Raw genomic sequence first — 24,366 nt, forward strand, 5'->3', positions numbered from 1 at the left:
AATATTATAGTTACCTTTTGTAAATGATGCTTTTGTTTTGGTGATTGTATGTTCAAAGATTTTATTTGATTTTTGAATTAATTTGACTTTGGTTGAAAATTTGATATATGTGAACCATTTTTACAAATGAATAATGATGAAAATTACCCCTTTCATAATTGCTGATAGGTCAATTTGGAAATTATGGAGTTTTTAATCAATTTAGGATCTCACTTTTGGACGTTTTGTATTGCTAACAAATTAGGAATCTCATTTTGCAACCTGAACCATTAAGTAATTGAGGAAATTACTCACTACGATTGATTTCTTTACTAAAGTAGACTTGTTCTCCAGAAAATATCAGTGGTGGTTTTTATTTTCCAAACACCAATTTAGGAATGGTAGTTGATAGACTGTCGGATCTTTTAAACACATTGATTAGATTTTGATTTGTTACTATATATATATATATAGTAACATTGTCATTGTGTTTATCGTTATAGTTTCATTTTATACAATTTAGTCCTTAAATATGTTAATTTTTCAGTCTTTCTCTAATAAAAATTGAAGTAAAATGAAAGCAAAATTAATATATTCGACACCCAAATTGTAAACAACAAAAGTTTTAGGACCAACTACTTCCCTAAATGACTAAATGCATGCAGGGTAACACATTGAAGGGTCAAATTGTATAAAACAAAACTTTTAGGAAAAAAAAAATAAAGTATCACTTCTGAAAACCAATTTATATATTTACCGGAAAATAGATCAAGTAAAACTATTAAAGTTCGAGGAATATGAATGTAATTTTTCATGATACTATTGTTTCTTTATTAGTGTGAACAATGTAATGATTGGTTCATTCTTTTGAGGACAAAGCTTTTGAAATAAGAAGATACACAACACAATCACTCTCAGATTATTATTATCGTAGTCATTTGCATAAATTTTTTTTTTTTCGGCTACAATTTGTTATTAAATGAGATTCTCTTCTTTTCCTCTTTTTCAGTACAAGACCTGTTTCATCAATGTTCTTAAAATCGAACTCAATAAAGCAAGGTGCTGATGCATGATTCCTTGAGTCGATTGTTATTGAATTGTAGTAAAACCAGTCATAATTAAATTCATATTTTTATTATATAACTTTATGAGTACTAAAATTTTTCATTGATATTTTTATGAGTCTTAAACCATTTCAACTGATTCCTAACCGATTTTACCTGGTTTTGAAACTTGCCCAATTATTTTAATTAATGGAACGAGACCCTTGAACCAATTCACCAATATTCCATTGAGCGGCTGTCTGGTGCGCTCTTTTCAACATGATGTGTCAACAATTATTACAAGCCGTTTTTTTAAGATTTTGGAATGCAATCTAATATATAGCAACTGTGTCCTCTCAGCATATCATACCAACAAGACAATAACAGTAAGCACACTCTCAGAACCCAGTGCAAACCCTATCATCAGCATAAAGAAATTTTTTATTTCTTTTTGAACTTTTGGATTGAATCCTTTCCTCTTGTCCAGAACGTAGTGACACTTTTCAGAGAACATCCTGATGCACACTGATCGGGTCGCATGTAACAAGAAATCTTTGCCAAAAGGGAGGAAGGGGTTACTAGAGTATAAAGCAATTGAAGAAAATTTTAGTTTTGAATTAAGAGATTGTCATAACCACATTAGAAACAACATCATCAATATGATCACGAAAAAAGCAAGCCAAACTACTACAGGGGCCCCTCAATTTCAGGTGGGCTCCTCTACCTACGTAGACATGATTGCTATCATTTTATACTCCTAGATTTCTGAAATCTGACCAAAACAATATACAGATGTGGGGATAAGTATGCTTCAACTAGAATGAAATATTAGACAGAATCACCAACTTTAACGTTATGCCGAGCAGCCAGCACATGTATACATCTTCACAGGGGGTGGAAAAACTGCAGATTAGGCCGGAACCCCCAGTTATATAGGCCACAAACAGCCCGTCTGTTACTTCACAAAGATCACTATACCGGTTGACTTGTTTCATTATCCCTTTACATTTATGTACCGGCAGAATGAGAGAAGCTGAAACCAGTCTGCCGCCTAATATGCTCCGGGATGAGCCTATTGATCAGTTCAGGTGATGCTCCAGCTAACTGTAGTCAAAGTTTTCATTACATAATCATTATGATCTTCTTTTGGTTGTTAGATACTGTTGGCAATTTAAATATATGAGAAATTGCTAATTGGATTCCCTTGTGTTTTTAGATGTCACATTCAATAAAAGATATCAATCAGAAACATACTTCCTGTTTAAAGTTGAAAAGTGGGGGCAGTGGACGTCCATTAGGTAGACGGGCATTTGGCTCACGAAGCTCATCAAAGAAAGGATGTGCACATGCTTCCAGCTGAAATAATTAAAAGCCATTAGTGAAAAATTATGCCAATTGAGTTAACTAAATCCAAAACATGCCCTAAGGCAAACAGATCTAATAGCAACAAGGTTAAAATGAACAAACTACTTGTGCACCTTTGCCTTCCTTTTAAAGGGAAGCAGTGAAGGGGTGTTATCAAGGTTTATCCTACTCACCGCAGTGCAGCGAAGACTAGGTGAATATTGGAGAAGCCTTGATGCTAGGTCAATTGCTTCAGGAGGCATTCGCTTGTGGAAAACCTGCACCATAAATCATCAAAATAAATGCATCATTCTTCAGCCAATGATAAATAACCTACATCAACCAATGCTATCAAGCTCATAATTTACAAAACAAAAAAATGGAAAAGAACCCTAAAAAAACATAGTAACTCGTAAAGCAACTTATTGAATTTGAAAACTATATTTAATTTTTTTAATCCACATTTTGAAGTCCAATTACAATTCAGCAATAGTTGCACATAAAAAGGATGATGGATGAGAAATGCCTTTACCTTGTGCCAGGGATGAGCTTTAATCTGAGGGAATCTAAAATTTGTATAATTCGGATTCATGCAACGTATTTCCTCTCGAGTTGGAGTACCAAGAACCTACAAGAAGACACTTAAATAATGATCTCTGTAAATATTTTCTGCAATACATGGAGACACTAATATAGAAAAGACATCACCTTGATAATTTCCACAAGTTGTTCCACCTGATTTTCTCCAGGAAATAATGGCTAAACAAACATTTCAAGATATGCTAAGTCAGTATGAAATCTCATGAAGGAGGTGAAAATACATCTCAAGTATGAGCAACAATAATGCATAGGTTGCCAGAAAGTTTAACCTGTCCTAGAAGAAGTTCAGCAAGGACACAACCAGCAGACCAGATATCAATAGAAGTTGTGTATTCTGTTGCACCAAATATTAGTTCTGGAGCCCGATAATAACGTGAACATATGTATGAAATGTTTGATTCACCCCGGACCTGATATAGTTTTTTTTGTAGAAAAAGAGTATCATAATTACATTCTAGCAAGTTGTGTACCTGAGAAGCTTCACAAACTTGATAATTGTAACAAAAATCGACATGTTATGCCAATCAATAACTTCATTTCCATTTATTTTTCATAGAAAATGAAAAAAGTGGGTCGGAGTCAAGATTCTTAGCATCATTAACATTTTAATTACTATTTACTGTAATAAAACCATCACATATGACAACAAAAGCAACCAAGCCTTATCCCACTAGGTAAGGTTGGTTGCATGGATCACACAAGCATTGAGCTCAGTCAACAATAAAACCATCACATAAACAGATTAATAGTGCGTTTGTGAAACGAGCTCATTATAGCTTTAGCATAGCTAAGTTCAGTGTTCACTGGGCAGCATATGATTTTAGCAGTCCTCCATCATCATGGTGGCATAGTCCATGAAGCAATAATATATACAAGAACAATGCAGACCAACATACCAGAACTTTGGCACTCCCAAAATCACAAAGCTTAACTTGGTGGGTAAGAGGATGAACCTGCAGTTATATATGTGAAAGATTTAGATTAATGAATACAACTCAAAGAGGAAAAACATTGAAAGAATAACATACCAAAAGATTTTGAGGTTTCACATCTCTATGGCAAACTCCCAGAACGGTATGGATATATGCTAATCCCCTAAAGATCTAAACATCACATCCAAACTCAATTGTTATTAAGTTTTAAATCAGCAGAGCTGAGGACAGCACATCAACTAAATTGCAAAACATAGAATAGTTCATACTTGATAAGTATACAGTTTCACATAGATGAGAGGCATTCTCTGGTTTATAGTATTGTAGTGCTTTATAACTCGGTCCATTGTCTCAGGGACATATTCCATCACCAAGTTCAGAAAAAGTTCATCTCTGCTTGTTGTAGAGAAGAAACAATGCTTCAGGGAAATCACATTTGGGTGATCCATCAAGCGCATTAACTGCAGCTCACGATTTTTGTACCGCCTGTCTTGCAAGACCTTTTTAATAGCCACTGCCTCCCCAGTCTCCAAGCATTTTGCCTATGTTTTAGGAAAAAGGGTAACTGAGAGAAGAGAAAGCTTATTAAGAATAGTTATCACCTTAGTCATTCATGCATACCTGGAAAACAACTCCAAATGATCCAGTGCCTACAACACGTTCTGCCATGTAACTGATAGTCTGTAAATTTATTAAACCATTATAATTATTCTTCAGAATTATACATCTTCTAAGACCTAAAAGAATAGTTGGGTGAATAAAAAATTATCAGATGAGGTAGGCACTGGGAGAAAAGCCAACCTCTGATTGACAACAAGATTTATACTTTAGGAAACCGTTAAATATAATGGATAATTTATTATTTTTTAATTCCCAACCCCAACTGTAGTTCCAATCTATCCCCAGAAGGAAGTGAATAGTTATCTATCTAAACACAATCATTAATTACATGCTAATGAATTTTTACTAAAAACTGTAAGTTGAGAAGGAAAGGGGGTTAGAACACATCCACACCTGTTTTGGTTCACCATTTTTGCCTCCAATTGTGGTGGAAATTATGTGGCCAGTGACTGCATCATTCCCTTCAATTACCGTAGCTGACATTTCCTGCAACTTATAGCAAGAAATAGATATTTAATGCAGTAAATCAATTTTCTTAATGCAAAACTTGAATGTTAGATTTTTATTGGTACAATATCAATCATAACTTGATTTTTAACAAATTGTTAAATTTAGCTTTATAGAACTTATCATCAATAATTCGGTTGAAGAACATTCACATCATAAGGCAATATTGCCTATCAAGTATCATGAGCATACAGTGGCAGACATACTGTTGAACATCATATCATATGCACAACAATGTTAATTTGAGAAGCTGTGAAAATAAGAAAGAAAGGGTAGTATCTCATGAGTTATGACCGTCCATTGCTTAAAGCATGAGTTATATGAGAAGAATATTGCACAGCAATGAAGCATAAGCACCAGGGTGTTACCAAAAGTAATCAAGCAAAGATCAGAATGTGAAGTTGAAGAAAGGCAAAGTGTAAAGAGCTCAAAGAGTGTTCAAGCAGCTAAAGTTAAATCAGGTTATCGCAGTTCACAAGAAAGCACAAAAAAGCTTTAATATAACTTAAGACACCATAGAGAGAGAATCCAAGGACTTTCATTCCCCGAAGCAAACTAGAACAGTTTGGAATTTTAAACAACAATCCACCACAACAGAAGGAAAGGGAACTCATAAATCACAACCCAAAAAAAATGGAAGAACTACAGCATTTTAACAGAAGAATCCATTCACAGAAACTTAAACGACAGCGACACAGTACACGGGGATGCAATATTTAACAAGGAACTCAAGATCTAAACAAAAATTGCACCCCAATAAAGACCAGATAATAATACAGAGTTGACATAGCTAAAGACATTTAACAGTATATTAAACATGACATTAAAAAAGAGATAATTGCCATGTACAGCAAACCTATTAATTGTTATCAACGGGAAAATTTCAGAAAGTGAATTCCGATAGTGAAACTTCGAAATTCAGATACCCACTATCCCAGAGTCTAAGACAACTTGACAAAGGAACTTGTTGCTCGGGCACCTAAGTACACCTAATTAGAATCTCTCTTTGCATCAAAGGGAACAAAAATTGACGAACAGAACTCCACATTTTCACTTCCTTTAATTCCTTTGCGTTTCTTCAACACCAAAAACACGAAAAACCTTGCTGGCTTCAATTTTTTCAGCATTAAGGTCCGTACCGTAAAAGCATCAACCAAACTACTCCTAAAACATAAAACTTAATTTCTTCCTATTTTTGGAATAACTTAGCGAAAATAAGCATCGCTATTCGAGGAAAAAAAAAAAAACCACTCCATTCAGTGGCGTCGCCGGAGATTTCTCGAGCGAGTTATGAAAAACCGGTAGATCGCTCGAAATTCCCCCGACGCCAAAGCTTCCGAGGTGGATCGACGACGATCGTAGCTCCGGAAAGTCGGAACCACTCGGAAGGAAAAACAAAGCGGGAAAGAAGCGTTCGTGATGAGTACAATGAGCGAGTGGTTCAGCAGAAGTACCTTGTCAGTCTCCACATCGGAGCTCCGGCGAGCCACTTCAGGTTGCGCCTGAAACTGTGGCGGTTGAGATGGTTGCGTAAGCGGCGCCAGCGGTGGTTGGTGGTGGTGCCCCAAGGGCATGGAGGCCATGCGATGTGAGAAACACTCTTCTTCTTTTCTCTCTCTGTTACCTTTCTTCGTTTTTCTTCTCTCTCTCTTGCTACGTCTACTTTGTTCAGGAGAGAGAAAGAGAGTAAACTCACGCGAGTTTTGGAGTGTGGATACACGCGTGAATCCAGACCGTACGTATGATGAAATGTGATGATCATGATGACAGGGACCTGCGATCTAGTGTGGTGAGGTGCAGGGGAACCGAAGCTCCTTCGATGCGTTGCATGCACCTGCAAGTCGTAATGGTTACAGATGCCATGCTTATTCACCATTATTACAATTAAATTAACCACAGAAATTAAAACGGAAGGTATATATCATATACTGTGTATTTATTATAATGTTCATTTCATATTCAATAAAATAATATATGTATTTAATATCCGATGACATTAATTTTTTATTTAATAATTAATATATTATTAAGAATAAAAATTTATTTATATATTGTCGCGACGGTTTACGCAGTTAAGTTTCAACTGCTTGAAAACCTTTTCTTATTTTAAAAAAATAACTAAAACACCTCAATTGACCTATTTTTGTATAACACGGTTTTTTAAGTCAAAAAAATTAAAATTAAATTTTTTTAAAAATATAGAGATGAAATTTTAAAAACATTTTATAAAAACTAAATTTCATATATTTAAGAGATTAAAAATATATTCAATTAAAATTGATTCTTTGACAAAAAAAAAAGTGTATGACAAACGTTGTCCTGCGTTAATTTATGACCTGGTTGATCAATGGTCTACTTAAGAAAAGCAAAAAAATTATTAGTTTGATATATTCAAATTTTAACCAGCCTTACCATATGCGTAGACAAATGGAATATAAGCATAATTAAAAATTATAATAAAAGCTTTTTGTAAAAAATTGCAAATTCATAAGAATGAAAATATATTGTATATTTTATCAAAAGAAAAAACATTATGGTATTAATGTTGAGAAAGAGTTGTTTTAAGTCATAAATGAAATAGAAAGAAGCTTTGAATAAATGAACTTTAACCCAACATATTGGTAGCTTTGGATGCGAGAAAGAATCATAATTCATAATGTAGACGTTATCATGAAAGTATATGCTTTTCCCTTCTTTTAGTGGCTGCAATAAGAATTTCCTCTAAAGAGAAAAAGCACTTAAACTTAAATTATATTAAAGTCAACAAAGTACGAATTGAAAGTTGACCAAACCTAATAATACCTTATAACTTGACTCTTGTGATCGTATGCACATTACAAAAATAAGATGAAGTGAAGCTTATGACGATGACATTGGAATGAATTAATATCTCTCTTGATAATACATCACTATAACAGCTGATGGGTCCTCTTGTTATTATCACCAGCTCACAAAATCACAAACATGAAATAAATGGCATATAGATGCATGCATGATCAATTCACAACCCTACAATTCTTTCTGATCTCCCCACTGGTCCCAGTGAGAGGACTGATATTGCCCAACTTCACCATAGCAGCAGCAAAATCACTGAAAAAAGCAGCATTATTGCTACTATAAGACCTAACCAAAGCATCTTGTGACCCACCATTGAAAAGCACTTGATCAGAGTGGAAAAGACCACGGCGAGCCACAAGGTCATTGTAGTAATTATTGTCAAAACGGGTTGGAGTGCGGGCATCAAGAGGAGCCAAGTTGAAGTTTCCACCAGAAGCAGGGCAATTAGCCTTTCTTGTAGTGGCAAAATTGGAATCAATGTTTGTTTCGTTGTATATGCGAGTCCTGAAAAATTGACACTGTGCTTGCCCTATTGTGTGGCCACCAGATAGCACGGTCATCTCACGTGCACTTAGACCCTTTGCTGCAAACATTGATATCAGAGTGGGGAGGTCTGAGAATGGTGAAGGGATTTGGCTGTTTGCTGCACTTTGGCTTGCTGTTCTTGCATCTCTTCTACCCAGAGGGACTGCCCATGAGGGTCCTCCTAGCTACAAAATTATGATCAATCATAAGTTGTTAGAGCCATAAAGTAGTCAAAAGATGACATAATTAATGGTGCTACTCATGTTTAATTTGTTTGTTTTCTTAAATATGTTTTTACTTTTTCTTCTTTTTAAATTTTGATTTTTATACTTTTGTAAATTCTTTTGTTTTAAGTCCTCTTTTCTTAACGTGACTCTACAAAAATTGAGACGTGATAGTTTTTTATACTTGATCATGTCATTTTTAAGTAATCATTAGGGGTTAAAAGTATTGGGTTTTAATTAAAAAATTAAAAATGAAAAAAAAATAGAGGAATTAATATAAAAATTAAAAAATATATTTATTTTTTTAGTGATAATAATGTGTTAATTATTTTTAGAAACAGACAAGGTAGGCATAATACATGAAGCATGACTTTTCTGTAAATTATTTTTGTTTGATGTGTATATTTGGATGATATTGGATGCCCCACTACATTGCATGATGATCAATCAAGACAGAAAAGTAGTAAAACCGAAAGTGGGAGGGACATGGTTTGAAAATAAGCCCATGCTACAGAAAATGTAAATAAAGAAACCAACATCAAGTTAGCTACTTGTGAGAATGACTTCAAATTGGAATCTCCGTGAGATCAGCACACAGTTCAATCTCAATAGTGAAGGAAGAAAATGCCTGGAGGCTTCTTATATTTTAAGTATTTTAATTATATATGCAATTATTAATACAATGAGGGGTTAGCTAACTACTGAGGTCACATAAAGTATTCTAATGATTATTTCTTCACTGGTCATTGTAATGACGTTGTGAAAATTTATATAAATACAGTGAAAGCCCTTCTTCACTGGTCATTGTAATGGCTTTTTTAGGCACTGAAATCAACTTTCCCACAAGGGGAAAAAGGTGCATTCAAAAGAACACATTTATATAACCCATTTGAACTTTTAATTAAAATAGATAGAACTTCTATATCCTGATGGTGAATATATCAAAATAAACTCTTTAAATCATTTTAACAAGTTCTATGATTAAATTATGACATAAATTTATAAACAGTAAATATTTAGTTAATCTGCTAACTTATTCACAATCAAAATGTCGATCCATTTTTAAGCCTTTCTAGGTTTATACTTAATTGCATGTTAAAAAACAAAAGGTTATGTGTGCACTAGCATTATGCAACAAATAAAACATACATATATAATATGAAAATCATTTTGTTATAGATGAAGACTTTGCTACATAAAGCAATGAGAAATTGGCTCACCAGGGCTACTCCATCTCTTGTGGCAAGTGCAAGGATATCTGCACAAGACACGACACCACTGCAAGCAGATTCAACGTTTGTTTTAATGGTATCAATAACATCGAAGCCCCTAGCTGAATTTTGGTTCGGTGCTGCATTTTTCTCGCCAGTGAAGGTAGCAGTATCGTCCAATAAGATTGATCCATCGCAGCCCTGCAAACAAAGAAACAAAATTATCATTTTTAATTATTTCTAATTCAAATTTTCATTTAACAAGTCATGTATGCTAAGCTTTTATTTTAATTATTTTGTCTAAGACCACATTTATATATCCTCACTAAAAAATAACTTCAGTCACACATCACAGCAAGTACTACGACTTAAATAGAATCCAACCCAAAAGGGTAAGGACAAAATTTATATGATATTTTTTAAATGTTATTATATTGGAAACTATACCTAAATTTTATTCAAAGACTAATTTAAGTATATCATTTTACATCTTGTTTACTTAATGTAAAATATATAAGGGTCACATAACTCTAAATTAACATTTATAAAATAATACATTAAAAATAAAGGTTTCCTTTTAAATGTAATAAAAAGCTTTGAAATGTGAAAGAAAGAAAAAGTCTCTTGAGATAAGATAAAATGTAAGCTTAGCTTCAGTATAAAAAAATCTGTAAGCTATCACAGAGATAAAGAGGTAGCTAGAGGTTTTACATTAACAAAGCAATCATGGAAGAACAAACGAAGTATAGAGGCTCCAAGCCGGGCTTCTCTACTAATAGCTTGCCTCATTGCATTGCGCACTATGGTTTGAAGGTTAGGGCAAGTTTTGTCATAGAAGTTGGGAGAAAGTTGTGCATTGCTAGAATAGGCTAGGAGATAAAGAATAGATGCCATAACCAAGAAATGGTTAAGGGAAGCCATGTCTATAGCTAGTTTTGAGGCACAAGTAGCTAAGACTTGTGTTTATATGATGAGTGGATGAGTGAGTTGGGAATAAGTTGCTTTTAGAAGAACTAAACATGCATGATATTTATAGAGGATAGTGGCGAAGGTGCATGCATGCTTGTGCATGCAGACAGAGAAAAAAGCAATGACAATGATTTGGAAAAGTAAGAAATTAAGAAACAATAAAAAATTATTTTTGCTCCAATTTTCAAACTTGTCTGCTCCTAATAACGCGCTTTACTTTTTATTTTTGCGGAGAAGATATGTGCTATGGGAAGAAAATTTGCAAAATAAAGACAAAAATATTAAGAGCAGTTGACTTGCTCCCAATTATAAAAGCATGCAAAACACAGAGGAGAAAAAAGCATGGTTCGAAGGTAAAAAGATAAGAAAGAATAGAATATTAGAGTTAGATGAAAATATGGTAGGACTATTGTATAATAATTTTTTAATATTATTTTATATTTAATATAAAAAAATTTAAATTAAGTACATTATGTTATTCTGTTTTCTTTATTTTTAATTTGAATTCTTAAAATAAAATCTACACTAAAAAATAAGATAAAATAAATCTATTAGATAAACTTATTGTATTATATTAGTTAAATAAACATTAAAAATAAGATAAAATATATAAATTAATATATTTTATTCTTTTATTCTGTTTAGCAAGTGAAGTCTAGAAAAAAGTATATTTTAAAAAATTAATAGAGATGTGGCTAAAAAAATAAAATTATCATAATAAAAAAACTATAATTTATATATTGTTCTCAATAAATGTTACTATTAAAATAAATGTGATAAACTATTAAGAAAAATAATTCTCTAAATATTTTATTTTTTAATTAATAAACCCTCATTTATAATAATATAGAATGATGATTATTATTATGGATAGTAGTAGTAGGAACAGAAGGTGTAGTATATTCTGTTTCATAGACACTGAGATAATTAAAAATTTAAAAAGTATTTAATATTTATTTTGAATCAAACCCATTTGACAGAAATTGCTGACTTTTAATCATTAGCATGGCGGTGGTCAGTTTGACTTGCTTTTACATGTCTATGCAAGTTGCATGCTAACGGGGATGTGACTCTGTCTATGACAACTTGTACCCTGTTTTTGCTTTTACTTAAGAATGTATATGCATTAACTATAATTTCTATGTTTAATTTACGTTTACAAACTTTTTTTTAATGAGTTTTCAAATATAAAGATTTGCTTGAATACTGATAAACACTAAGGAAGACAAGTAAACTTTCTCTTAGCAAAAAACACTACTAAACAAAAGGGTTTTTCCTTGACGAATGGTTAAAGAATAAATTTTTTACATGTATTTAATAGTTTAAAATAATTTTTAAATATTAATACAACATAATTTTATTAATACAGAGAGAGTGATAAGTATTATAACGAGCATGTGCTGTTTGGGTTTAACTTGATTAGATTGAATTGGCTTAGTCAAACACATATTTGCCTTAAAAAGTTTATTGCGTCCAATTTTCTCTCATCACTTAATTGATGAGATTACACAATCCAAATCCGTTGAACTTAGTCCTTGCCCGACAAACTTATGGATGGAAATTCAATTATGTGAGTTTTTAATTCTTTTTATTTTCAAATAATTGTCATGACAAAAATTATTAAATACTTTTTGATTTTTTAAATAATATGTTATAAATCTTGTTTTGATGAATGATGATATATTATCAATCATTGAATGAAATTATTAAAAATTGCAAATTGATAAAGAAATGAAATATTAATCAACATTGACATAGCTATCTGCTTGATAAAGAAATTGGAAGCAGCATCTTAGTGGTTGTTAATAAAGAAATGGATAAGGATATGTCATGGTCGTGGCTCCCAAGCATGCTCTTCTCTTGTTGATAATGAAATTATTAAAATAGCAATTTATCTTTGAAAACTTGGTTTTATGATAAAAAGACAGAGGATCGTTGAAATCAGACAACTCTGGATATTACTAGTTGGAGATTCAGCATGTGATCATGATCAATAGAAACGTAGGCAATTTATAGCAACATCTTTTTTCGTAAAAATTTGTGGAAGGTTAATTTCCATTCTAAGAAAACATTTAATAATAAAAATCAATGTCATGAACGAAGAAATATAGTTCCAAGGACAGTTTTTTTATATAGATAACCAAATTTTTAAACTTATCTTTCTGGGCGTTGAGTGTTTAAGTATACTTTTCTTATTTGTGACCACTTTGATTTTACAAACGAATCAAATCAGTATAATGCCTTTCTAGAGTTCTTCAATCTCAAATTATTTGTGAAAAATTACATTATATTAACGTTTGTATGAAGTTGTTAAAGTGATCTAAATTTCTATGACGTGTCATGACAATGACAAAATCATGGAGATAATAAAAAAATGTTATATATAAACGAAACAAAAATCTTCATCGTTAACTTTGTTCTTGTAATTATAAATTTTGTCGAACGAAAATCAAAATAGTAATTGAACATTATAAACATGCACCAATGACATAATATAGCATATTAATAATACGATATGTTTTACAATATGTATTCATTGTCTATACTAATGATATTATATGTTAACGATAATATATATTGATACTTATACGATGCAACTTTTGTTAGATAAAATTTATATTTACAATAACGAACAACATTTTTTTCTGTTAATATATGTTTTCTTTTAAGAATCATATTCGAATTTTTCAGGGCCTAAATGTGATAAAGTAACAGTTGAAACATTTAAGATTATCGTACATTTTCATGAGATATCACCGATCATATATATAACCAAACATTATAGTTAATTACTTAGTACGAAGGTATAATAGTCTCCTTCGGCTTCTTATTGTGTCAGGAACTTGTAACGTTGATGTTGACTAACAGCACCATCCTTGCAGAGAAAAATATGCGCCGACAAAGAAATTAGAGGGAATAATCGAAAAGGGGTCGCTATGATGCCAAAATTGGGTAAGGTAGCGTTGTTGAATTGGTTTCTTTACTAATTGGACCTGGCTTGAGTTGCAACCCAACGATTATCAACTCACTTTTGTAGTCGTAATTCCTAAGCATGTCCGAAAAGGATATTAATTAAACATACACTCAAACTACATAAATAAATTAGTTGTTTTTTGTATTTATATATATGCATCTCAAAATCTACAAATTCTAATCTTAAATATCAATCAATAATTACATGTTTATAAGTAATCTCAACGTTACACAATTTTCCACACTTTAAATGTTAGAATTATTCTATGAACGAATTACGAGGTGCAACAATGAACTTATTCTACCCACAAAACAATTAAGCCCCAGGTACCTGTTCAATTTTAGAATAAGTAAAATAGTTTCAATAAAATTCAGTTTCAATCATTAAATATAATTAATTCATGCATAAATTGATCTGAACGACATAATTTTATTGAAACATGTAATTTTTATTAAAAATATGAAAACTAATTTTCTAACTACAAAACAAACTAGCCCTAAATATCCCCCACCAGGGCTTTGGATAATTTAAAGTGCACGATATTTGGACCAAAAAAAGGGCTCGATACAATGAAACTTCAAAAAATATTGTAAATTCACTTCGAAGATCAAAAAATAACTTAATCGGTACTGTAAAGAATTGAATAAAATAAAATGTCATTGTTATATAAATCGGTTTGCAGCTGATCATTAAAGCATAGTTTAAAGCTATGGGAAAACCCACTAAATCCAGCTCTCAAAGGGTTAGCCAGTATTAATTTAAAAGAATAAATTTAAGAAGCCATATTTTCAGTGTTGCAATGAGGACCATGATACACGAATAGGCGACCAGAAAATTCATCAAACTGACAAAAATATGAAAATGTTCACTTATTGCCACATATATCACTAAACAAGACTAACATAAACAATGGTAATGAACAAAAACCTACGACAACATATGTTCATCAAAACTTGGATTCACGTTGAAAGCCCACAACTGCCACCTATCCAAAAGATTCATAACACATGCATCTTCTTGTAATTATCTGCTGCTTTGGATAACGATTGTATTGATACAGGTAATCCTGGGCCCATCTGCATCGTCACGATAGCACTAAATAACTTGAAACATGCACACAAGAATACATGAGACGAAGTGCATCATCACTGCAATTCATGACAGTAGCTAATTACGCCTTTCTTCGCTTCTTCCTTTCTATAATTCACTCTCTTTTATTTCACATTGCTCTCTCTTCACGCCCAACTTCATTTTCCTATCTAAATCACTAATGGTCTTGTTACTCTCACCTTTTATCTACCCTACACCAACAAGTGCAATCATTGAAGTGAACCTGTATGCTAGGGAAATAAATTTTTTGTACCAAAAATTTGTACACTCTACTTAGCGCATGAGTTGGATATCACATAGATAAGTAGCTACTTCATTATTTTTCACCATTCAGCTTTTTGTTGTTACCCTTATTTTCCATACAGCTAACATTCTTAATAATCTAAAACAAAATTACACTGAAGTTCAATTGGTTAATCACACCTCCCTACATTTTCACAATAAATTCTCAGGCCTCACTCGTTTTAATGGAAATACTTCTTAAACTCAATTGCTGTACCATGTATGAGCTCTAATCATTATGTTATCCCCACAATTCAATTTTTAACCCAAAATTATTTTAATTTCAATGGTATTTCTGATTGCATTGCTTCTCTAAATTGGTCTAACTGCCTCTGAGCAACTTCTTTCATCCTACCTATCCTATTATCCATCCTACACAGAATGGAAATAAAATAATATTAACAAGGAATAAGTAGTTAGACTTTGGCCATAAAAGATTGTAGTGAGGAGTTAATTATTTTTGTTCATATATATGGTCCCAAAAATGCCAGAGATACTTGGTGCACAAGGTGGCTACAAGCAAAACACATAATCCAAGTTATGTTTATTAACAGATTAACAAAATGCCAAAACAGTGTGAAGAATAATGCAATTCCTTCACAAATAATTATTCTCCACAGGTCATCTCCAAGTTAGACTTCTTTCAAATAATTCCCCCCTTTCTATCAGTCATAATGGAGAATATTGATGGTTTAAACTTGTCCCCCCACCCAAAAAGAAACCCTCTCCATAAATAAAATCCCAGTCTCAGACTAATTATTACCAGCAGACTGTTTACTTTCCATCATTTCAAAATTGATTACCATCTTTCTGTTTTCACAAAGGAGGGATATAAGGGAGGGGGTATTATATGTACACCCAAGGTTTATTTCTGTATCATAAATATGAAATGCAAGAATGAAATGGTAACTTTCAAACTTGAATACATAAAATAAACATTAAAGTATGAAACATAAGAACTTACCGTGCTGCTTATATGGACAGACAGCACATACCCAGCATATTTGGAAGCTGAATAGCAAATAAGAGCATTGTAAGATTATAGAAATAACTTTAGCACATAAAATTTGTGATCTGACATCAAGTTAAAGTAGAATTGAGGCCCCAAAATCACAACTTTAAAGCCTTTACCATAAATAGGATTGAATTTGACAAAAAACAAGTTTAATATGATACCAGACAAACTGGAATCAAGAAGGCGCGTAAGTGTTAAGATCAAATCATCTCATTTGTATTTTTCAGCCCTGGAGAAATTTGACTGATTTGTATTTCCTAGTATTTAATTGCATATGGGCCTGGATTTATGACACCTAGGAGTTATTGGTCTTGTTTCTGTGTCTAAGCTTCCAAGATTTAGCAGCGGTATATTTTAGTTTTAATCCTTATAAATATTAGACTCTCTATACCTAATTCTTGCAGTATAAGTTATAGGTGGTCTATTTAAACAGTTGAAATGTTAACTCTCTAATAGATTATCAGACTTGTGAATTGTGTTAGTAATCAAATAGTAGATTCTTTTCTTTTTCTCTATCTACCATTTTTAAAATTTTATTTTCCCAAATCAGATTTCTTTGGGACAGTAAAAATTCACCCGATAAATTCTTCCATCAATTTGTCCCAAACACAAACTCCAATTTTTCAGCTACTGCTCACAGTAACCAAACAGCCATAAATTTAAAACCCTTCCATTGTCTGCAAATTTACCTCATGCACTTAATGAACCATCAACCATCTTACCATTCCATGTCTAATAATGTTAAATCCTAAACCATTCTTAGTCCTGCTTATGGTAGAATCAATCAAGGTCCTAGAAAGAAACCACATGGACTATGAAAAATAATTTTGTTCACTAACTAATCAAATTTTATTATACTTAATGAAGAATTTGTTTTGTGTATTTCATAACATGAGTTACAACTTAAATATTCAGTTACCAATATTATTCTAAGGATTTTTCATGCTTTGAGGTAAATCCCAAAGTTCTATGCCAGGAGATTACCCAGCTCATTTTGCATTTGCACTTCATTCTTCATCACATTTATCACTTGTATCAAACACAAAACAGTTTTTTTTTTTTAACGGTGTGTTTTACTATGCCTCTAGTCAAAACTCAAAGTTGTGTGTGTTAAATACTATCACTTATATAGGTAACATCTATGTTCCATGGAAAATCAAGTCAACACTTACATCATAGTAACAGGGTAAAATCAAACTGTATGCATAATATTTCGTCATTACCATTCTCATAATTGTTGGATATCTGTAGCATGGAACTTTAATTGTTGAATTCTGAAAGATAAAATATGGCAATGCTGACAGTGACAGAAAATAAAAGCCCCCAATCAAAGTCTTGGTATGTTTGTTCCTGGCTTGGGAGTGTTAGAAGGTTTAGACTCAAGTTTCAAGCATGCTTAGATTTTGCAAGCCAGATTGGGGCACATGCTGATCAAAGACTCAGGAACATTTGTACAAGGGATACATGTCTAACACTGATTTTCATTTTGGGGGTTTTGGGCAGGGGGTAGCAGTTGTGATCTGACATTTCATCTTTGTTTTTCCTCAAAACAGAGAGAGAGAGAGAGAGAGAAGGAAAGGTAAGGACATGCGTGTTACATACTCTTCTTTAAGCCAGCGGGCTTTGCAAGCAATACAGCATTCATAAATGCACCAAGATTCTCTCGTAAAGCATCTTCTTTGAAGCTTACCTGTGGATATTATTGAAAGCACAAGACATCTCATGTAATGCAACAGACCATTTACTTTTGCAATGAAGTCTAGAAACAGTTAGGCAAGAACACCACAGTACCTTTCCAACTCCCACGTGCAAAATTGATTTACTTTCCATTTTAAACTCAACACGGCCTTGTCTTAGCTCTTTCAACTGCCCAGCAATATCACTAGTAAGAGTACCTAGCTGTAAAACATATTAATATGACCAAACAAGAATTAAATACAATCCACTTATGCCCATCATTTCAAAAAGAACATCAACAAATATTGATATACTAACTTTCTTATCTGGCATCAGTCTGCGCTTTCTAAGATATTGTGCTATCTGCATAACAGTTCATGTAAGCTTTAGAAGATGAAACTATAATTGAGATTATTTTACAAGCACAAGACCATTTAAATTCAAAATACCTTCCCAAGATGAGGTGCCATTCCAGGAGTTGAGAAGCACTTGTCAACTTTGAGCTTATTTTTACCACCTTTTAAGTGTATACAAGTTCTATTAGATGTAGATAACATAGTTTAGAAATTTTATATTCTTGCATGAAACAGAAAATTTATAATTGCTAAGGCGCCAAAGACATGTCTAGAATATCTTCCACACTGCTGAGTGACACACAAAGTGTCTTTTAACATAAGCATATGATGAACAAAACTAATGTCACATGTTTACCAAAATTAGGCAGGTTCACAAACAGGACAGGATAAGCTAGCATATACTATGAAGTGAGCATGCACATAGAGATGCATCTGAAAAAAATACGAGTGCAAACAGTGAACCAACAAGAGACAACATGTGCCTACCCATTTGCTTTCCACAAATTTAGTAAGGGAAAAAACTATCAAAATGATGAACAGATTTTCTTGAAGAAAGAGATCAGTTCATTACTAGCAATCTCCTCAATAAGCTCTTTACCGCCAACTATATCAGCTCCTGCAGCTTTGGCTTCCTCTGCCTCAGCCCCTTCTGCAAAAACAGCCACACTGACGGCCTGGAAGATATGACTAATTAGATGACAAACCTACCATTATGTCAATTGCTTAACATTCATAAGTTACCTTGGGAGCACCATGAGGCAGAATTACAGTGCCACGAACTGCCTGCCAGGGTTGATATCATTATCTTCTAAAGTAAAGGATTAACAAAATAGCATAGAATGCTTTTATCCAGGAAAAAAGGGCATATACCAGTGATGAGATGTAATAAAGTATAACCACAAGAATTTACAGAAAACAGAATTATGAAAATTTTGTAGATAATTTCCGATAGTTTAAAGATATTTTCCAGGATAACTCATTACTTCATTCAACATAATGATAATAAATTACGTCATACAATTTTTAGGGCATTTCAAAAAGTTGTGATACTTAAATATATTACTATATGAATTTAATTAAAATACACTGACAGTGCAAAAAACAATTCACTTTGTCATCCGATCATAGATTACCATTTACTATATAATTAAGAATCATTGACTTCAATAATAACCACTTTAAAAGTCATACCTACAACGATTTCTAATTGGTTGACAATGTAAAATTTTTTACACTAACAATGTATCAATATTAAACCATTGTTATATAGTTATAAAAAAAACATGTCCCCAGCGAAGCTAACTATTCAGCAATTTCTAGAAAGAAGGTCCATATTTGCTGCATTTATCAAACAATAGGTCCCCTTTATTCTAACCATCAATTCAAATCATATAGGATATGTTAAGGACCAGAATCTATGTTCAGGTAATTGAAGAAAAAGAAAAGGATATTTTATTGATTATGATAGGAATCAGGATTACAAGAACCCCCCAGAGCCAAAGCTCCTCTCAGAGAATGTTATTCTCCTCTCCTAAGTCTAGCTGAAAAACTCCCCCTCCATTCCTCAAACTAACATTTAAATAAAGAACAATAAAACAAACCGAATCTAATAACAGAATATCCTAACTGACTTATTCAAATTCAAAACAACATTCTAATAACAGAATAATAATAAAACAAAATAATAACAGACTTCCTAATTATTGATTATTGGCTTTCTTCCTACGAGAGTAAACCCGCCACACAGTGGGCCTTGTAGGGCTTGTATTCCAAAGGCCTTCATTGCTGTTTTGGGGTCCCATCAATACCACCCCCTAAACTTCCACTCTTGTCCTCAAGAGTGAATGACGAAATGACTTTTGATGACAGTCACGTTATAGGCGCCTCACTTTCCTCTTCTTCTGCTAGCAGAGTCGCGACAACACAACCCTTTCCTTCATTTAAGAGGATTACTCTCAGCAATTTTTCGGGGCATTGATGGCGAGGGCCGATTTTCTCTCCACAGCGGAAACAAAGCCCTTTGTTTTTACGATCCATCAACTCCTCCAAAGGACGGTGTCTTACACCACGAGATCGCCCCCCGTTTGTTTGGGAAATGCGCATGAAATTTCCTTTTGAATTTGGATCTCCCGAGGAACCCAAGGGCCTCGTCATTGAATTTCTTGCCCGCAGACTCTCTCCTACCTTGAGATTGTTGCGGACGAAGGGTGTGATACTTCGATCCCTATTAAATGGTCGATTCCCCCAGGGAGTAGGTGCATAATAGCCCTTATTCTTTGCTTTCGACGCTTCTAACCTTCCATCAGCGACCAGATCTTCCTCCACCCAGCGGGCAATGCGTATCACGGCTGTCCAGGAGGTTGGGGACAGCAACCGCACCTTTCTCCGGATTTCTGGCCGAAGACCATTCATAAAGAAGCCCAAAAAATGAGCACCCGATAATGGGGGCGACACCTGCGACGCAAGGATTTCGAAGGTTTCTATGTATTCCTCAACCGACCCGGTTTGCTTAACCGCAGCCAACTCTTCAATGGGATTGTCAAGCCTCCCGACCCCAAACCTTGTTACCATGGACCTCTTCAAGCGCTCCCACATTGCATTGTCTTCTTCATCACGCCATAGATTAAACCAATGGATAGTATTACCACCCATGCTCAACTTTGAGAGGCAGATTTTCATCTCTTCTGAAGTACCATGGGCATCGAAATAAGTTTCAGCCCTGCAAATCCACCCAACAGGGTCAACCCCGTCAAATTGAGGCAATTCTACCTTCTTGATTGAAGCTCGGTAATCGTCCCCATCATTGGGTGCAGTTCTGGGAGGATGCAAATTCAGATTCGGACCCTCTTCGCTTCTGGTTTGAAATAAACTTTGTATGTCCTCCAAGAGCTTCGCATCTCTTTCTTTCATCTCTTCTCTCATCAGTGCTGACAGTCAGCAAAGGCTGTCTCCATGCTCTGAATTCTTGCCTCTAATGCCTCCATTCTCTCCACTGATCTCGTGTGCATGGCAAGGTGATCCGGCAGGTCAGACCAATTGTTAGGGACCAGAATCTATGTTCCGGTAATTGAAGAAAAAGAAAAGGATATTTTATTGATTATGATAAGAATCAGGATTACAAGAATCCCCTAGAGCCAAAGCTCCTTTCAGAGAATGTTATTCTCCTCTCCTAAGTCTAGCTGAAAAACTCCCCCTCCATTCCTCAAACTAACATTTAAATAAAAAACAATAAAACAAACCGAATCTAATAACAAAATATCCTAACTAACTTATTCAAATTCAAAACTTAATCTAATACCAGAATATTCTAACTGACTTATTCAAATTCAAAACAGCATTCTAATAACAGAATAATAATAAAACAAAATAATAACAGACTTCCTAATTATTGATTATTGGCTTTCTTCCTACGAGAGTAAACCCGCCACATAGTGGGCCTTGTAGGGCTTGTATTCCAAAGGCCTTCATTGCTGTTTTGGGGTCCCATCAATATTAACAATGTATCAATATTAAACCATTGTTATATAGTTATAAAAAAAACATGTCCCCAGCGAAGCTAACTATTCAGCAATTTCTAGAAAGAACATAGAAAGGTCCATATTTGCTGAATTTATCAAACAATAGGTCCCCTTTATTCTAACCATCAATTCAAATCATATAGGATAGGTGACTTTAAGTCCTTGTAGACATGGGAAAATCTTCTAGCACATGGCAGCTAGATAGATCCAAGAGAACAATTTGTTTAGTCACCTGAAATAACTAGGATATTATTCATCAAAAAACATATGCCTCCCAAGTTCTAAGACTAACAGTATCATATATGCAACTTCTTGAACAAGACAAACCTTCAGAGTTTATGTCAACATGTCAAATCTACATATATTCAAAGAATCACTCAAGCACACAAACATATCCAAGACAGGGAAAAGTGTGTGTGTGCGGGTTGGGGGGGGAGAATATTGATATATACCAGTTCTGTTCGCTTTGAATCAATACCCAATCGTACATGTGCTTCAACAGTTTCATCAAACTTTGCCTTGGCATTGACCTGAACAATTTGTAATAAATAACAGTCACAGATGGAACATTTAAGGTAAAAAGTGAAGATCATTACTGAGGATGTGTAGTACCCCTAATCCAATCAATGGCATCAAAAGTTAGATATAAGTAAATGTATTTAGCTATCCTAACAATCCATTAATTTAGTACTATTTATTACAGAGAAAATGGTATACAGGTTGATGAGAGTGTATATGCAAACAGAGTTATTCAAATAAAAAAAATTGAAATTCAAAACTCAACAGGGGGATGCTGCTACAGAATACTTCTATAGCACATATACATACTGGATGTAAAAACAATTACAGTTATAAGTAAATATAAACAGAATCAGACATGGAAAAACAACTGTTATTAAAATCTCATTACAATTTCTATACTCTCTAAATTAGTCTCCCTAACAAGAAAAAAAGTGGCAAAAGGAAACAGCTATATTTCCATCTATGTATCTAACAGGTGCACCATAACTTTTAGAAATTTATTGCAATAGGTACTCAATTTTATTTTCCAGGAGCCATGTATGTATGTATTACATGCCTAGTTACAGACTTGTAGTAATTCAGTTTCAGTCCCCTAAAATATATAATTTAAGTGTACATTGCTGTATATATAACAACAAGGTGTTGTAACTTACAGACAGCAAAAAAGACCAACTACAACTAGGGTTTAATAACTTTAACACAGTATCATAGAAGGCAATTTATATAAATTTTTTTATGAGACACAAGTTACAAGTTCTTTCACAAAAGCAACAGCTTAGAAGTTCCATAAAAGTCACTACGGCGGTCACAAATATCCCAATAATTTATAAAAAAATTTCATGTCTTTCATTGGGGAATCCAAGACTCCTTTCGCGTATCCTTTCTCATACAGTCACTTATTTCTGATAGGCAATAACCCGGTTATGGCATTACCCAAAGTTTTAATAAAACTGCTACGCAGTAGACACATGCAGTCTCCAAATTAAGCAAGCACAAAATAGTCCATATACACCCACAAATGATTATGGCTTTATAATTACACTTAATAAAATAAAATAAAATCCATCATTATACAGCCGTTACTCTTGTTGTCTTGCTTCATTATCACCAATGACCAAACACTAAATTTGGCCACTGAACTAACAACTCCATTCTAGTGAATAAAAATGAGCATCACAAGTCAAAACCACCACTGAATTAAGCAAATCCAAAAACAAATATAAATTCAAATTACTACCTAATAATCATTGTGAAACAAAGAAGCTCTGTATAATTTGAAAAATCGTTTTACCTTAACTTGGCGAATGGCTTCGGTCAAATCAAGTAGCGGTGGTTTCTCATTTTTTTTGGGCTTAATCAGCATCGGAAAAGGGACCTTCATCTTCTCCTCTTCTGCGGCTTTCACCATCCTCATCCTCAACTGATCTTCCGCCTCGATCCTCCGCCTCTCCTTATCCATTTCCTCATCCGCCGCCGGGACCTTGTCGTCGGGAAGCGGCGCTACGCGCACCGGATACGACACCGGCGTGATCGACCCCGCGTCCTTCACGTACCTAACATCTTCGCGCGTCCACGTCGGCCGCGATTCCTGGCTATCGGCTCGCCGAGGTGGCGGCGGCGGCGGTTGGCGGAGGGATTGTGGTTCGGAGGGTTCGGTGGATGGGGATGGGTCTTTGGGTTTGACGGGGTAGGAAACGGGTTGGATTGAAATGGATTCGAAGGGTGTTTTTGTAGAGTTTGAGTTTGATTCAGAAGAAGAGAGAAATCTGTGAGAGGTGAGAAAGAGGGATTGGGAAGAGTGTTTGGTGAGGCAGTGGCGGCGAGCTTGAGAGAGGAGAAGCTTCAGTGCCGCCATTGTTGTGTGTGTGAGAGAGAGAGTGAGTGAGGGGTTTTGATGGGTTTGGAATTGGAAGCTACGTTGGTTCGGTTTTTCGAAAACCCGGTCTAGCAAATATGAAGTTTTGTCCGGTCCGGTTATCAGTTTGGTACAAACATAATATAAAAATTTATGAACAAAATATTGAGCATGTAAATCAGAAAACTGAGAGGTTGCTTGTTTCTCATTTTTAAAAGCTTTTTTAAAAAAAAATTAGTTTTTAAAAAGAAAAAACTCTTTTAA

General features: G+C 33.9%; 3 protein-coding genes across 6 annotated transcripts; all 3 read right to left on the minus strand.

Annotated features, from left to right (window-relative positions):
- Nucleotides 1-1,610: 1,610 nt before the first annotated feature.
- LOC113857952 (shaggy-related protein kinase eta-like) lies at nucleotides 1,611-17,964 on the minus strand. 2 transcript variants are annotated; one of them, XM_027490302.1, is made up of 13 exons: nucleotides 17,961-17,964; nucleotides 6,481-6,675; nucleotides 4,913-5,005; nucleotides 4,520-4,579; nucleotides 4,168-4,440; nucleotides 3,995-4,069; nucleotides 3,863-3,919; nucleotides 3,236-3,376; nucleotides 3,075-3,125; nucleotides 2,899-2,994; nucleotides 2,561-2,644; nucleotides 2,277-2,378; nucleotides 1,611-2,126 (listed from the first exon to the last, which is right to left on the minus strand). In XM_027490302.1, exons 2-13 carry the CDS (start codon nucleotides 6,607-6,609, stop codon nucleotides 2,031-2,033), a joined length of 1,257 nt encoding a protein of 418 aa, XP_027346103.1. In that variant the 5' UTR covers nucleotides 6,610-6,675; nucleotides 17,961-17,964; the 3' UTR covers nucleotides 1,611-2,030. The 2 variants fall into 2 exon arrangements, with proteins under 2 accessions (XP_027346103.1, XP_027346102.1); XM_027490301.1 differs by having other exon boundaries at nucleotides 1,612-2,126; nucleotides 4,913-5,011.
- Nucleotides 7,960-10,766, minus strand: LOC113857954 (peroxidase P7-like). Its single transcript, XM_027490307.1, has 3 exons — nucleotides 10,536-10,766; nucleotides 9,834-10,025; nucleotides 7,960-8,574 (listed from the first exon to the last, which is right to left on the minus strand). The coding sequence occupies exons 1-3, from the start codon at nucleotides 10,743-10,745 to the stop codon at nucleotides 8,023-8,025; spliced, it is 954 nt and encodes a 317-aa protein (XP_027346108.1). The 5' UTR covers nucleotides 10,746-10,766; the 3' UTR covers nucleotides 7,960-8,022.
- Nucleotides 14,415-24,106, minus strand: LOC113857953 (50S ribosomal protein L1). Of its 3 annotated transcripts, none has more exons than XM_027490304.1 (10): nucleotides 23,539-24,106; nucleotides 22,178-22,255; nucleotides 18,949-18,990; nucleotides 18,806-18,881; nucleotides 18,301-18,368; nucleotides 18,170-18,214; nucleotides 17,966-18,073; nucleotides 17,777-17,864; nucleotides 16,124-16,170; nucleotides 14,415-14,843 (listed from the first exon to the last, which is right to left on the minus strand). In XM_027490304.1, the coding sequence occupies exons 1-10, from the start codon at nucleotides 24,100-24,102 to the stop codon at nucleotides 14,766-14,768; spliced, it is 1,194 nt and encodes a 397-aa protein (XP_027346105.1). In that variant the 5' UTR covers nucleotides 24,103-24,106; the 3' UTR covers nucleotides 14,415-14,765. The 3 variants fall into 3 exon arrangements, with proteins under 3 accessions (XP_027346105.1, XP_027346104.1, XP_027346106.1); XM_027490303.1 differs by having other exon boundaries at nucleotides 14,486-14,843; nucleotides 18,779-18,881; XM_027490305.1 differs by having other exon boundaries at nucleotides 14,715-15,531; nucleotides 18,779-18,881.
- Nucleotides 24,107-24,366: the final 260 nt, after the last annotated feature.

This window comes from Abrus precatorius, unplaced genomic scaffold (assembly GCF_003935025.1).
Source record: "Abrus precatorius isolate BTA unplaced genomic scaffold, Abrus_2018 Scaffold2, whole genome shotgun sequence".
NCBI classification, from domain to species: domain Eukaryota; kingdom Viridiplantae; phylum Streptophyta; class Magnoliopsida; order Fabales; family Fabaceae; genus Abrus; species Abrus precatorius.

Bases quoted from the DNA above. Each gene is read 5' to 3' on its own strand.
- LOC113857954 (XM_027490307.1), bottom strand. From the start codon at position 10,745: ATGGCTTCCCTTAACCATTTCTTGGTTATGGCATCTATTCTTTATCTC. The intron at 10,026-10,535 runs GTAAAACCTCTA...CTTTGTTTGCAG, and splicing joins TCCATGATTGCTTTGTTAAT to GGCTGCGATGGATCAATCTT. The intron at 8,575-9,833 runs GTGAGCCAATTT...ATAATTTTGTAG, and splicing joins CAAGAGATGGAGTAGCCCTG to CTAGGAGGACCCTCATGGGC.
- LOC113857953 (XM_027490303.1), bottom strand. From the start codon at position 24,102: ATGGCGGCACTGAAGCTTCTCCTCTCTCAAGCTCGCCGCCACTGCCTC. The intron at 18,991-22,177 runs GTATATATCAAT...CAACCCTGGCAG, and splicing joins ATTCAAAGCGAACAGAACTG to GCAGTTCGTGGCACTGTAAT. The intron at 17,865-17,965 runs GTACTGTGGTGT...TAATATCCACAG, and splicing joins TGCACGTGGGAGTTGGAAAG to GTAAGCTTCAAAGAAGATGC.
- LOC113857952 (XM_027490301.1), bottom strand. From the start codon at position 6,609: ATGGCCTCCATGCCCTTGGGGCACCACCACCAACCACCGCTGGCGCCG. The intron at 4,580-4,912 runs GTGTGGATGTGT...ATAAATTTACAG, and splicing joins AAAATGGTGAACCAAAACAG to ACTATCAGTTACATGGCAGA. The intron at 4,070-4,167 runs GTATGAACTATT...TGTGATGTTTAG, and splicing joins TGAAACTGTATACTTATCAA to ATCTTTAGGGGATTAGCATA.